We start from the raw sequence: 13,859 nt of genomic DNA, 5'->3' as shown, positions 1-13,859 counted from the left end.
TGTACAGGTCATTTGCGTTCCACCAGTCATATGCGCCCCTCACTTGTACTGGGTTGATGCCACCGAAAAATCTCACAGGCACACCTTAATTATAATTTCTGGCTACGCCCTTAAAGTAGCCTATTTATTTTGTTTGTTTTAATTAGCCTAGTCGCCTGCTGTAGTTTTAGTGGTCACCTTGCTATTTTAAAGTTGTATCAGGTAGCTTAGGCCTAGTTGACTTTACATTCTCCTATGTGGGCCTAACACAGCCATTTGGAACAGATGAACACACCAGAATAGGCCTGTTTAGTAGGCCTAAGCAGGATTTGATGGCCACATTCCAATGCAATTCAATGCGGAAGTAATCTAAGTATTCAGAATACGTTACTCAGATTGAGTAACGTAACGGAATACGTTACAGATTACATTTTTGGGCATGTATTCTGTATTCTGTAACGGAATACGTTTTGAAAGTAACCCTCCCAACACTGTGTGCGGTACAGGCAGCAGTCTACATGTCAAAAGTTAAACACTAAAGTAGGCTAGGCCTAATTTATAAGACCGATACGCATTTATAATTCTGCCATAGCGTTACATCACAGCTAAGTGCGTTTGCGTCTCACCTAATATTACAACAAACCCATCACGTTGGGGGCTACAAGCTCGGAGGAAAAGGCACTTCAGGCAAAACAGCTGACCAAGATTTCACCTAGATTTGAGGGAAAACCAACTCATTTTCAAAGTAACTTTAAAACCAAATAGGAGCCCTTAGGCTAGTTAGGCTATTTGAAAACAAAACTCCTGTATGGTTATGTGATTTGGCAGACACTTTAGTCTATACAAATAAAAACAATACAGCCTACAAAAGCTAAAAATGAACAGTGAACAATTGAAAATGTTGGTAAGACTACATTAAGGAAAATAGCAATAATAAACAATAATGTCAATTCAATCAATAGCCTAATGAAAATAAACAAATAGGCCTACTATAATATACAAACCATAATTCATGAAACACTTGTGCATGTTGAACAGATATGCCTTTAAACCCCTCTTGAAAGACCAGAACTCACGGGATCAGAAATCATGGGAACTTTTAATGTTATTGTAGAGAGATGTTGCCATACTATTAACTAAAATAGGGTAGGCCTACTGCAGGATCTTCAGTGCACATATTTGATTTTGAGACCTTTATTCCAAGCCAGTCCATGCACCCTACTCACCAACGCCTATGTACATTTCATTTTTATTTTATAATAGTCACCACCAGATGGCAGTATAAATCTTGTAATCTGGTTAACTCATCTAGGAAGTTTTGAAATTTGGCTATGAACTGCATAGTGAGTGCGGACAGCAACTAGATACGATGTAGAAAGATATCATTATATATACGATATTATCATCTTTATGTGCCTAGCAAGCTAACCACCTGTCAGAGACATGTTCTGGATGACCTTACAACAATTTATAAAAATGTAGGATTTTACCTCTCTGTAATAAGACAAAGCAATCTGATATCACACATCTATAATACTGCAATCTCAAAGAACCCAAAAGCATCGTAAGAGTGTGAGAAACATTTTATTGTCTTTAAATCACTACTTTGGTCCAGTGTGCACAAGTGTATGGTCTAGAAGTCTTTGTGCAACAGGCAATGTCAGGTTGATTCGTTCTGATCCACTCTGACAGAAACGGGTACGATCCTCAGAGCAGAGAGTTTTACAGACATTGGCGAGGAATGGAAACATTCTCTGAGTAAAAGTGTGTTTGATTGTGTGAAGGTGTGTGTTGTTTATGGGGTCAGAGAGTGACACCTTTCCTCTGTCCCAGTCCAGCTGCACTCTGATCCTCTGGAGTTTCTGTTTCAATGTGAGGAGAGTGGGCAACTGTGGTGAAGAACGGGCTCCATATTTGCCATCTTCATACCAGATGTAGCAGCATCCGCTCTTCGAGGTAAAGTCTCCCTTCCTCTGGAGAGACTCTACCATCACACCCAGGAGCCACCACGTACTGTCCCCAACCTCCACATCCCAGCAGTGAGTCCCTGAGTTAAAGCCCTCAGAGCCCAGGACACAAGACCACTCATCAAACCTCTCTGGGTTATCAGGAAGCTGCTGTCTCTAATCACCACGTCTCACACTGGTCAGATCCTCAGACAGAATGAGCTGTGGGTGAGCAGTGTTGGGATCCAGAATCACAGGAGCTGCAGAGAGAAAGAACACACACACATGAGCTGAACACTGAGTCATGTGTGATGAGAATGTGAATGATGGTCATTAACAGTGGTGTTACCAAGTGTAATGGCACGTCAAGTAGTAACAGTGACATGCTCTTTAGTCATCAATATGTGTGCGTGCATGTTCGTGTGTGTGTGTGTGTGTGTATGTGTGCGTGCATGTTCGTGTGTGTGTGTGTGTGTGTGTGTGTGTGTGTGTGCGTGCATGTTCGTGTGTGTGTGTGTGTGTGTGTGCGTGCATGTTCGTGTGTGTGTGTGTGTGTGTGTCTAAGGTGAATAGTGGTGTGTGTGTGTGTGTGTATGTGTGCGTGCATGTTCGTGTGTGTGTGTGTGTGTGTGTGTGTGTGCGTGCATGTTCGTGTGTGTGTGTGTGTGTGTGCGTGCATGTTCGTGTGTGTGTGTGTGTGTGTGTCTAAGGTGAATAGTGGTGTGTGTGTGTGTGTGTATGTGTGCGTGCATGTTCGTGTGTGTGTGTGTGTGTGTGTGTATGTGTGCGTGCATGTTCGTGTGTGTGTGTGTGTGTATGTGTGCGTGCATGTTCGTGTGTGTGTGTGTGTGTGTGTGTGTGTGTCTAGGTGAATAGTGGTGCTACCAAGTCATGGCACGTAGAGTAGTAACAGTGACATGATGAATCCCGTGGTCTTACTCACCATACTGAACAGTCTCCTGCATCTTCTCTTCATGTGTCTGTGTGTGTGTGTGTGTGTGTGTGTTTCACTCACTGTACTGAACAGTCTCCTGCATCTTCTCCCAGACTACTCACTGTATTGAAGAGTCTCCTGCATCTTCTCCCAGACTCTGAACTTCAGGTTGCCCAGGTGCTTTGCCACATTGATCAGAGCTCCTGAAACCCTCTCTGGATCCTGCAGTGTGCACTGGGCTCTGGAATAACATTCAGGAGTCAGTGCTGCTGTGGGTTTGGGTTCAGAACCACAGAGAAGAGAGAGACAGGAGGCAGATCACTCACCTTTCCACTGTGCTCTTGCAGGTCCCTACTCCCTACACATGTTCTCATAAAAACTATTAAGCTGCCATGTGTCACACTACATAAAGTATAAAAACTATTAAGCTGCCATGTGTCACACTATATAAAGTTGATACTTCTTACCAGCAGGAATGTGATGTCATCAGCTCCCATCTTATCTTCGCTGTCTCTGATTGCGTCTGAAAGAGATGAGATCTCTCTGCTCATCTTCTCAATCTTCTCCTTCATCATTTCACTCTTCAAGTCTCTTGCTCCCTCAGTGCAGCCATCCTGGCTGCAGGAGCTGCTGAAGCTTCTCAAACTCCTTCTTCAACAGCATTTCTGTGTATTTGTACTGACTCTGGTACAGCACAAAATCATAGTTTAAAATGAGAGCTTCGTCAGCTGGCAGTAGCCTACTTTGTCGGTAGTCATGAGAAGTTTGCTTGCTAACAGAACATAAATATGCTGCCCAGAAACCTTGTGAATAGTTCTGATTTTTTTTACTACACTAACGAGGTTGAAATATAGACTTTGCCTACAGCATCTCCTTAACAGTAATGTTAACAAAATGACAGCATTCATATGACAAAGAAAAACGAATTCGGTCACTCAAGACTGTGCCACAGCAACCAGTGTAGGCTACAGTCCTACCCAATAGGCCTACTCGAAGCAGATAGCGTTGTCGAGTGGGTTAATGCACGTATTTCCAGAACAGGTCTGCAACTTTCAGGCAGTTCTGAGTTCAAATCTAGGCAGGAGGAGAGCCATATAAAGGCCTAGGCCTATTGTTATCATTTTTTGCAAGGTGTTGCTCCTGGTAATACTTGTTTATAAGACGTTTGGTGATTAATTGATAGCTGTTTTTGGGACACGTTAAACGTTCTTTACAATGAGCGCATCCGGGGAGTAAAACGACTGTTACGCGCTGTTACAACTGTAGGCTACAATGATTGCAATACAAAAATATGCGCGTGTTAGTTTAGTTAGTTTTGTGATGTTTTGCACTTTTGCCTCATGTGGTTTCAGGTTTGAGGGCTTTTTTTGGCAAGATTGACCTTGGTTAGACTCTGCATATGTTATTTCTCCGTATGGAAAATAAAGTCAATTTTCTACACACGTCTGTTATTAGTTCAATAACAAGTGTTGCTTGTTAAAACATGTGACTAGTGAAACTCAAATGATTTTAGAAATATTTAGCCAAAGCCAAAAAGTGTTGAGAAGGAGAGACGCCGGTGCAGCTCAGATGTCTTCTTAATTTTCTTTATTCTTTAGTAAAAGGTGCAGAACATTATTAAACTTTGACTAACGTTTCGATGTTCGTTAGTCAAAAACATCGACACATCGAAATGTTAGTCAAAGTTTAATAATGTTCTGCACCTTTTACTAAAGAATAAAGAAAATTAAGAAGACATCTGAGCTGCACCGGCGTCTCTCCTCTCTAAAATATCTGTCCTGGCCTGGTTGCAACGGATTGTGCCAAACGACAGAAGCGCGGAGAACTCTCCTTTGTCTACCAAAAAGTGTTACTTTGTGCCCCGCGCTCCCCCACTGCTTGTGAAAGAAGGGGATGGGGGAGGGGGGCTTAACGTGAAAAAGCTTAATGTCACAAAACGGCAACGAGTCATTAGGCTACAGGTCTTCATAATGGTAGGCTACAGGAAGTGGGGGGAGGATATGGGATGACCAGAGCCGTCATCTATCGTCTTTCCAGGCACACAGCTCGTTATATAGCCTATCGACTGCCTTAACAGATAGGCTTTGCTCTTGGGTTTGGCCTTACAGCGAACTCAATGCACTTGTTGCTTGCAGTTTGTTAAATAAAGCGATGCCGATTACATTATTTATTTCTGATTAATTGCGTCTTTTGATGTATTTTGCAACATTTGCTTGTTAGGCTGGGCTACTGTCAATGTCCTGTATAGGTCAATGTTCAACAATTGCTGGTGTAGGCCTAGGCTATTAATCAATTAGGGACTGTTCGTTATTTATTTAATTAAGGGGCTACCGGAGGAGTTTTGGGAGCGTTAGTCAAAAAAGACGTGACCCTCCCTCGCCAGCAAGAATTTTTTCTATGACCCTCCAAAGTGATTGAGAAAAAACGCATGACCCTCCCCAGTCCCAAATATTTATTGATGCCTTAGGCTACTGGGTCAATTTGGGAGCTTGCATGCTACGACTCCTTCCTTGAAATACCTTGAAAAGGCTGTCGTTTGCACAATTTCACAAATAATCACCGGGACCGAAACAAACCTGTCAACTTTTCCCGGGTTTATCGCGTATTTTAACTTTTTCCTCGCTGTCTTAGGAGGAGCTGCAGGGCCGTCGCAAGGGGATGCGAGGCCCTGTGCGAACTTGACAGATGCAAGGCCCTTTTCACTTATGTGCATGAAATCATGCGATAGCTTACTTTACACATAGCCAAGGCTACCGTCGGTGTATTTTAATAGTAGCCTAGTCTAATAAGCTACACCAGCTTGCCTTTAAGAGGGGAAATTCAATTGTATAGCCTAACATTAGAGTCACATATTTGGCCATATGGTGTTTATCATAGGCTACATCACGAAACCAAATAGTGTAACAAAGGCGAACACTTTAACAGGGCGAATTAATTGGGCATGAATCATTGTGCTGAACGGTATTTGTCAATGAGCAGAAACACACACGACATTAAAACTATTGATAAGATGTACTGGTCTGTATCTATAGGCTAACATTGGACAAATAAATGACACTGACTCGCCATATCCTGACTCAGGAAAAAAAACATTTTCTTGCTTTGCCGCAAACTCAGCAATGAAATCATAGGCCAGTTTGCAGGTAGCCTAACGTCTTTTTCATAGAAGGGAGAGCCCAGTCTCTCCTGTGACATGGAGGTGCGCAAATAGTTTTTAATAGCCTGTTCAACTTCGAAAAGCTTCGTTCACCCGATGCCAGTCACTGATCGCAATTTCAAAGTTCGGAAAGCTTTATCTTTTTAAGTTTTAAGTGCAGTGGCCCCTATCTGCCCCCTTTGGAATTATATCTCGAGCCTATTATAAGGTCCAGTGCGTTATGTCCTGGGATTCGGATGTGCTCAAAAAGAAAAGAAAAAACACTTTTTTTATAGATGGTTATGAGGAGCAATATGAGAGAGAAATTTGATGATCATTGATTTGGGACGTTAAGCCTTTTCCATAGGCGTCAGTGAAGGAGATTGAAGAATGACCATTTTTTTATACGAAAATATTTCTTAACTACAAAAACTCAGTGTCTAAAAACTCAGTGTCATTCAGACTCAACCCTCTTGTTGTTTTATTATCTTTTTCGTTGTCGTTTGAACGTTGGCAAGCAGGCATGTTGCGGTTGCAATTTAAGTGAAATTTCTACAGTAGGCCTACAACATGCTGTTAGGCTGGGCTACTGTCAATGTACTTGTACAGGTAAATGTTCAACAATTGCTGGTGTACAGGTTATATAATCAATTAGCTAAATCATTTGTCCAGCTGTTTAAACATTTTTTTGTGCTACATTCAAACACAAAAGGTGCTTTGATATATTTTTCGTTTGAACGTCGGCAAGCAGGCATGCTTTGGTTGCAATGAATGAGGATAATTGCTTTTTTTTGCATTATTTTGAATATGACTCGCTCCAGTCTCAACAGCACGTACTTTTTCCACACGCTAAGTTCTAACACACATATCCCCTCTTTCTCTCTCTCCATCCCTGCACACGGTGCTTTCTTAAAGGAGCTACACCATTTTACAACAATTGCATCTACATCTACATTTTCATATTAGAATGTTTTGTCAAGTGTAAGCTTAAACTACCGTGATCAATTTAAGTTCCCGTGCCCCCGCTGCGTCATGGAAGCAGTAAGTCAGTCGCATCAAAAATAGTAGTGGCACCCAAGTGACACCTTGTGGTTGTTTGTGTCAACTGCAGTTTGTGCCATTTCTGTTGAGAAAATGGGGTGCGTGATTCATGAAGGAACCCGTCCAAACTTAACGGGGACCCACTGTAAGTAACACAGATGGACACATCAGAATACATACAGAAATACCCCAAATTCCTACAGTCCCCCCTCTTGATCAACTAAAAAACACAGATTTTTATAGATCATACAAAACAAATAAAAGGAGTCTGATGTGGTCTACACTCAAAGAAATGACTTGTAGAATTTACTTAATAAAATCCTTGTAAGTATTTGCACTCAAACTTCCTAAGTAAATTTTAATGCTGTAATATCAAGTATAACTTACTTACCAGTATCAAGTACAATGTACTTACTACTAACCTTAACATTTGTGATGATATTATGTAAATGTTATTTAATTATTTTCATACAGGAATATCAGTTATCAAAATATTAAGTAAATCTTACATGTCTGTAATATTTACTGTTATGAAGTGAATAAGTAGATTTTACTATATTTTTTCTGTTTGAAAATTTTAATTACCTAGTTGTATTAAGTTGTTTTACTCACTATAATTCTGCAATGTTACTTATTTTCTTTTGATAAATCTTAACCTTATGCAGTTAATATACTTTTACCACATACCACACAATTAAAATGTAATGCAATTAACTGTTTATTTTCTAAGAACAGCCATGCTCACAATGTTCACACATTATATGAACTTAACGTTGGGGCGGGGGGCAACAAAAAATGTCAGGGGCAGTCATCACTGAAACTCAACACTGCATGTACCACTAATATGTTTTTGCTGCATTGAAAAAGTAAAACACTGTTGAATGCTCATTCAAATGACTGCTTTTCTTCACCATTTTTTTTTAAATAACTAAAATATCACTGGTGACCATACATACTGCCTGTAAAAATATTTAACCCATGTTTAAGGCATAAAATATAAATGAGAATATCACAAGGAAAAAAAAAAACAACAGGAGGTGAAGTTTTACAGCAACAGAGCTAACACAACCAGAATCCTAAAAGGACAGTATGTTTTACCATTAGTAAAATTAACAATCAATGCCACTCCTACCCAATGTTTTTGTCTCCAAGTATTACAACATATCAAAGATAAAACACTCAATTTGTCGGCAAATATTGCAAAGATGTGGTTGTGTCAACTTGTTCTCAAAGACAAACACACAACATTAAACACAACACACAACACAACACAACTTAACGGGAAGTCAAAAGCATTTGACAAAAACTTCCAACAACTGGTTGAGATGGTGATCTGGTGAAAACATTTAAGCCAGCAATTTCAACTTTAAAGCTTGTATTTTTGGGGACAGCTTAATGCCATCCAAATCCAAGAAAAGTTTTTGGAAAACTTCAAAAGTGTATCGAAGTGCTGGCGGATATGCAAGGTTGAGGGCATAAATGAGTCCCATAAGCAATGCGCACGCTTTTGCGGTGCATCCACATCCTTCGATCATCTCCTTTCCTTCAACAACGATGGCCACATCAGCTGGATCCTCTGCACCATGAACCACCAGGATTTTGAGGACATGTTGCCTGGCATCACTGCGGCAGTCCTCCTGCATACAATTTACAAGAAAAAAGACAAATCAGAATTTCCTCATTCATAATGACGTCATTTCCAGAAAGTAAATCATTAAGTTGATTGTGAGCTGTAATCATACTTTACCTGGCAATCTTCAAAAAGGTCCTCCACTTTCTCACCAAGGTACACAATGAGGCTGCGGATAACAGTGTCACGTTTCTCCTCAATGCTTTGGTTCTGTTAACAGTTTAATATAGTGTCAATATTGAAGCCTTATTCATAAACAATGAACTGTCTCAGGAAAACACAAGAGCATACACTAAATTGCCAAAAGTATTGGGTCACCTGCCTTGATGCGCATATGAACTTAAGTGACATCCCATTCTTAATCCATAGGGTTTAATATGACGTCAGTCCACTCTTTGCAGCTGTAACAGCTTCAACTCTTCTGGAAAGGCTCCACAAGGTTTAGGAGTGTGTTTAGGAATTTTTGACCATTCTTCCAGAAGCGCATTTGTGAGGTCACACACTGATGTTGGACGAGGAGACAGTCTCTCAGTCTGCGCTCTAATTCCTCCCAAAGGTGTTCTCCTGGGTTGAGGTCAGGACTCTGTGCAGGCCAGTCAAGTTCATCCACACCAAACTCTGTCATCCATGTATTTATGGACCTTGTTTTGTGCACTGGTGCACAGTCATGTTGGAACATGAAGTGGCCATCCCGAGCTGGCCTTGGCCCCTTAGTTCCAGTGAAAGGAACTCTGAATGCTTCAACATTAACCAAGAGATTTTGGACAATTCCATACTCCCAACTTTGGAAACAGTTTGGGAATGGCCCCTTCATGTTCCAACATGACCGTGCACCAGTGCACAAAGCAAGGTCCATAAAGACATGGATGACAGAGTTTGGTGTGGCTGAACTTGACTGGCCTGCACAGAGTCCTGACCTCAACCCAGGAGAACACCTTTGGGAGGAATTAAAGCGGAGACTGAGAGCCAGTCTCCTCATCCAACATCAGTGTGTGACCTGACAAATGCACTTCTGGAAGAATGGTCAAAAAATCCCATAAACACACTCCTAAACCTTGTGGGAAGCCTTCCCATAAGAGTTGAAGCTGTTATAGATGCAAAGGGTGGACCGACGTCATATAAAACCCTATGGATTAAGAATGGGATGTCACTTAAGTTCATATGCAAATCAAGGCAGGTGACCCAATACTTTTGGCAATTTAGTGTACATGTGGAGGAGTCATGTGAGCCACAGAGTGTTGAAGCTACTGAGTGTTGAAGCTACTGAGTGTGAGAATTTGTGCTGTATATGCTTACGAATATGTGTGTGTGTGTGTGTGTGTGTGTGAGAAAGAGAGTCAGAAAAACTGAAGGTCTATCTTGAAAAAGTGAGCAAGCACACCTGACTTAGTCTGTACAAGAACGGACTCAGCGTGGTCCCCAAAACACCTCCCTTGGCCTTCATCAGGGTAATAAGTTTTGGTGTGTAGTGGTCAAGTTTGTACATGAAGCTCTGCTCCAGGGACATTGTGGTTATTCTCCTGAATTCCTCCTTGATCTGCATTGACATAAATCACAAATACAATATCAGGTAAGGAGATGAATAATCTGGTGCTAAATGAAAATTCAAATTATGAGGATAGAATTTAAACCTTATAGATATTCATGGTGGAATTATATTTATTATAGAAACATTGTTAGTGCCCAATGGAACAGGTCATACTTGTAAGAGTATAGATTCACCTACCCCATCTTCACAAAACAAAGCAGGCCATCTCTCTCTGAAGTCATCAGCAGCTGGACTTTCACTCACAATCTCAAGCCTTCGAATCGAGAATGTTTTGGCCATTTTCTCTTGAATCACCTTGGTGTTGTTACTCTTCTTTACCTCATTAAGAAGTTCCTGTCTTTCCATCTCTAGACTGTCGCTTGTTTCTCCACTTGGATGTGGAGGAAGGTAGTTCACCTCTGCCTTCTTCGGTCTCTTGCAATTTTTTGCAGGATTTCGCTCACCCGGGAGTTTCCTTCTCAATGAGTTGACATCAAGCTCAGGACAAGGTACTTCAAGCCTTTTCAGTTTGCTACGGTAATTAGCCATCTTGTATGTAAGACGCTGCTGCCACCCATACATGCCTGAAAATGAGGTATCAGGCTCCCTTAGGCATGGATGCTTTTTTAACAGAGCTTCTACAACTGCCAGTCTTTGACGGCCAGTGGGATAAGCAGTGTAGTAGAACACAGTGTCAGCAAGTTTCTCAAGTATGCTTGAGTTCATGGTTGGATTCTGAAGGAATGAACCATCACTTTCATAAGCCTTATTTAAGCCTTATTTCCTGCATTAAGGAGCATTTCAACATCGTATGAAAAGGTGGGTATCTGAAAATTAGTTGGCCATGGTTCTGATCGGCATTCTGGGGACTGTGGTAAAATGATGGTGTCAGCTGAGCTAATTCCAGAATTGTCATCCTGCAAAGACACATCCAGTGACGCTGGAGGAGAGGAAGCAACTGACTCGTTGATGGGAGTCAATGTCAGAATCACAGACTCGTCCATTCTAACTAGTTTGATTGTGTCTTTGTCCTTAACCACATCTGTTGATGTTAAAGTGAAGAATTGGTTATCAAAGTCTTTGTCCATGTACATAACAGTAAAGCTCCCTTGGAGTTGAAAATGACCCTGTGCAACTTCTAAAAGTTCATCTAAAGTGCTAGGGACTCCATTTGGTAGGGTCAACTTGTGAACTTGAGTCTCTTCAATAATCACACGTAGTTGAGTTGGGGCAGACATCATAATCTTGGGCAAGCAGAACTACAAGAAAAAACAAAGAACAAAAGATATGGTTTAATAAGACAAGAGCAGATATTCCAATTAACCACAATATCATATATTTAATGCATGTACTAGACCAAGGGATCCCAACCTTTCGGGACATTTTTAAAACCATACAAAATCTGGAATAAACACACAAATAAGTCCAATGAAGTTGTAATGCAAACAAGATGGATTCACACCATTTAAAATTATACTTTACCTAGTTTTACAGGCAGATGTGGTGTTTCAGAGAAACCATTCGATCGCCTTGCAATGAATAAGTTGCCAATGGGTATGTGTCATTGAGTTGTGAGTGCTCAATCACTTTGACTATGCTTGTGGACTCTAACTTGAAACATCTGAAATGCTCAAGGTACCACGCACTTTGCAATTTCACCACAAACACTAAGCTGTCACGAACAATGATGATTTGCAGTATTTCAGCAAAGTCGGGCAATCCACCAGTGTGGCCATATACCAGGATCATGCCAACACCGTAACTGGTGCCCCGAAATTCTGCCTGTTTCGTCAAATTAACAGCTGTCTCTTCAGGAGATTTCTGTAATAGAAATTCTTGTATGTTGTCATTTACAACCTCTAATGGCACTCTGGACAACTTTGACACAGACACAGCAGGTTTTTTGACATTTGAACTATGGAGATGGTATGCAATCATGGACTGATGTTTTTTTGCCATAGACTTCAAGATGTTACGGAAGCAGTTAGTCTGTCTCACAATCTTCTTAAAGAAGCTATGCTTAGCTTCAAACCTCATTGTCCATAAGGACACTAGTGGACCAAATGCTTTAATGAGCTGAGGATAATGCTCTAAAAAATGGTGTTTTGGAATCAATTTTTGTTGTGGAAAAACACTGCTAAATCTATGTCTATGCTCAGCAATCAGACTATCGAGGTGACCAATGCTTTCATCTGTGTGGGTAGGTGACATTACCAAGGCAACAACATCTTTCAGTGACATCAACAACTGCCAGGCCTGTTCCTCTTCTGGTACTTTGGTACCAAGCATAAGTGGAAGCAACCTCAATAAACACCAATTCTCAGTTGCGTTACCACCAATGGTTTTACGGGAGGCAAAGGTTGGTGGTATACCATGGGGACAATTTGTACGGTCTTTCCACTTGTATGGGAACTGTTTGATGATTCTATTGAGTTCTTCAAAAGAAAAGTATTTTTTCTTTATTAAAACCCCAAGACACAATGCCAATTCTACAGGTACTATACCTTCAAGTAAGTCATGGAGTATATCGGGTGGGTAACCTGTAGTCACATGAAAATGATTTAATCTTTGAGTAATTGCACAATGCTTTTTTACTCCATGACTATGGGTGTTACTGTCCAATGCTGCTTCAATGTCCAACTCATGTTGCTGTTTTGTTCTACTAGGGAACGCTCCTACCCTGACCTCCAAGTCCTGAAACTGGGACCGCTCTCCAACACAAAATCTACAAATGTATGACCCACTAAAACTTTCAATAAACCCCCCGACTGAGTGGGCACCAAGGTTATCGGCAATGACACAAAATACAGTGCCTTTTATGATTTTTCCTAAACAGTGCACAAAAATACCATCATCTTCTAAGCTTCTCAAATCCCTTAATAATGGCTCTAGCACTTGAGAATAACCAAATTCCTTAACATCATTTGCCTTGCACAAAACAGCTAAGTAAATTGATGGTAATGTGGACCTTAACACTGATGGAATATCAGCGAACACCCAGTAGACAGCTGTCACCTTATGCTTTTTACGAGAGGTTCCTAATGGGTTACATATTTCAAAATCGTCACAGTAGAGAAGAAGGGAAAGTCTTAACTCATCTCCAGAGAGAAATGTGTTTTCTTTGAAGTGAGAACCATCACGGAAACTAGTATACTGACCTGGAGAACCACAATGCCTTGTATGCTTCAAAACCTTTTCCTGAATGTCACTATTTTTCAGAGCATGTGACAAGGTTTGCAAAATTGGTATATATTGGAATGTCTTTCCCTCTTTCGCATCAAGTATATACTCCAACGGTTCAACAATAGAGAAATGTTCGTTTAAATAACTATTTCTCTTGTATGCTGTCCCAAGATGCCCTTCCTCACTAAAGGCTGCACTGAGAGGATTTAACTGGCAAATGTTATTCACCAAGTCTGTAATCACCAATTCTTCAACGGTGCAGTTATGATTTTGTAATGTGCTACAGACAATGTTTTTGATAATGGGTGTGGATGCTGTACTGGTTATGAACTGAAGCTCGTCTACAATCTCATCTATACACCTATTAGAGACGTTGAAGATGCAGTCTAATTTAAGTAATAGGGACCCAAGCTCATCAACAATGACTTGAACACAATCTTCACCCTCACTGACAAGTGTTTCATCAGAAGTAACTTCACTTT

General features: G+C 40.8%; 2 protein-coding genes across 2 annotated transcripts in view; one reads left to right on the top strand and one right to left on the bottom strand.

Annotated features, from left to right (window-relative positions):
- Positions 1 to 13,859, top strand: part of LOC143099966 (E3 ubiquitin-protein ligase TRIM35-like) — a 184,196-nt gene that overhangs the window by 134,644 nt on the left and 35,693 nt on the right. The window lies entirely within an intron of this gene.
- LOC143099976 (uncharacterized) lies at positions 7,742 to 10,955 on the bottom strand. The gene is made up of 4 exons (XM_076262877.1): positions 10,393 to 10,955; positions 10,048 to 10,203; positions 8,784 to 8,876; positions 7,742 to 8,673 (listed from the first exon to the last, which is right to left on the bottom strand). The coding sequence occupies exons 1-4, from the start codon at positions 10,918 to 10,920 to the stop codon at positions 8,383 to 8,385; spliced, it is 1,068 nt and encodes a 355-aa protein (XP_076118992.1). The 5' UTR covers positions 10,921 to 10,955; the 3' UTR covers positions 7,742 to 8,382.

Source organism: Alosa pseudoharengus, unplaced genomic scaffold (assembly GCF_046254945.1).
Source record: "Alosa pseudoharengus isolate Yale_2024_CS ecotype anadromous, Long Island Sound unplaced genomic scaffold, YU_APseudo_1.1 YU_APseudo_1.1_scf_3, whole genome shotgun sequence".
NCBI classification, from domain to species: Eukaryota; Metazoa; Chordata; class Actinopteri; order Clupeiformes; family Clupeidae; genus Alosa; species Alosa pseudoharengus.
This window is presented reverse-complemented; position numbering and strand designations above follow the sequence as displayed.

Excerpts from the sequence above, each read along its gene's own strand:
- LOC143099976 (XM_076262877.1), bottom strand. The coding sequence starts at position 10,920 with ATGAACTCAAGCATACTTGAGAAACTTGCTGACACTGTGTTCTACTAC. Across the intron at positions 8,877-10,047 it reads TCTTGTACAGACTAAGTCAG|AACCAAAGCATTGAGGAGAA; the intron begins GTGTGCTTGCTC and ends AACTGTTAACAG. Across the intron at positions 8,674-8,783 it reads ACCTTTTTGAAGATTGCCAG|GAGGACTGCCGCAGTGATGC; the intron begins GTAAAGTATGAT and ends AATTGTATGCAG.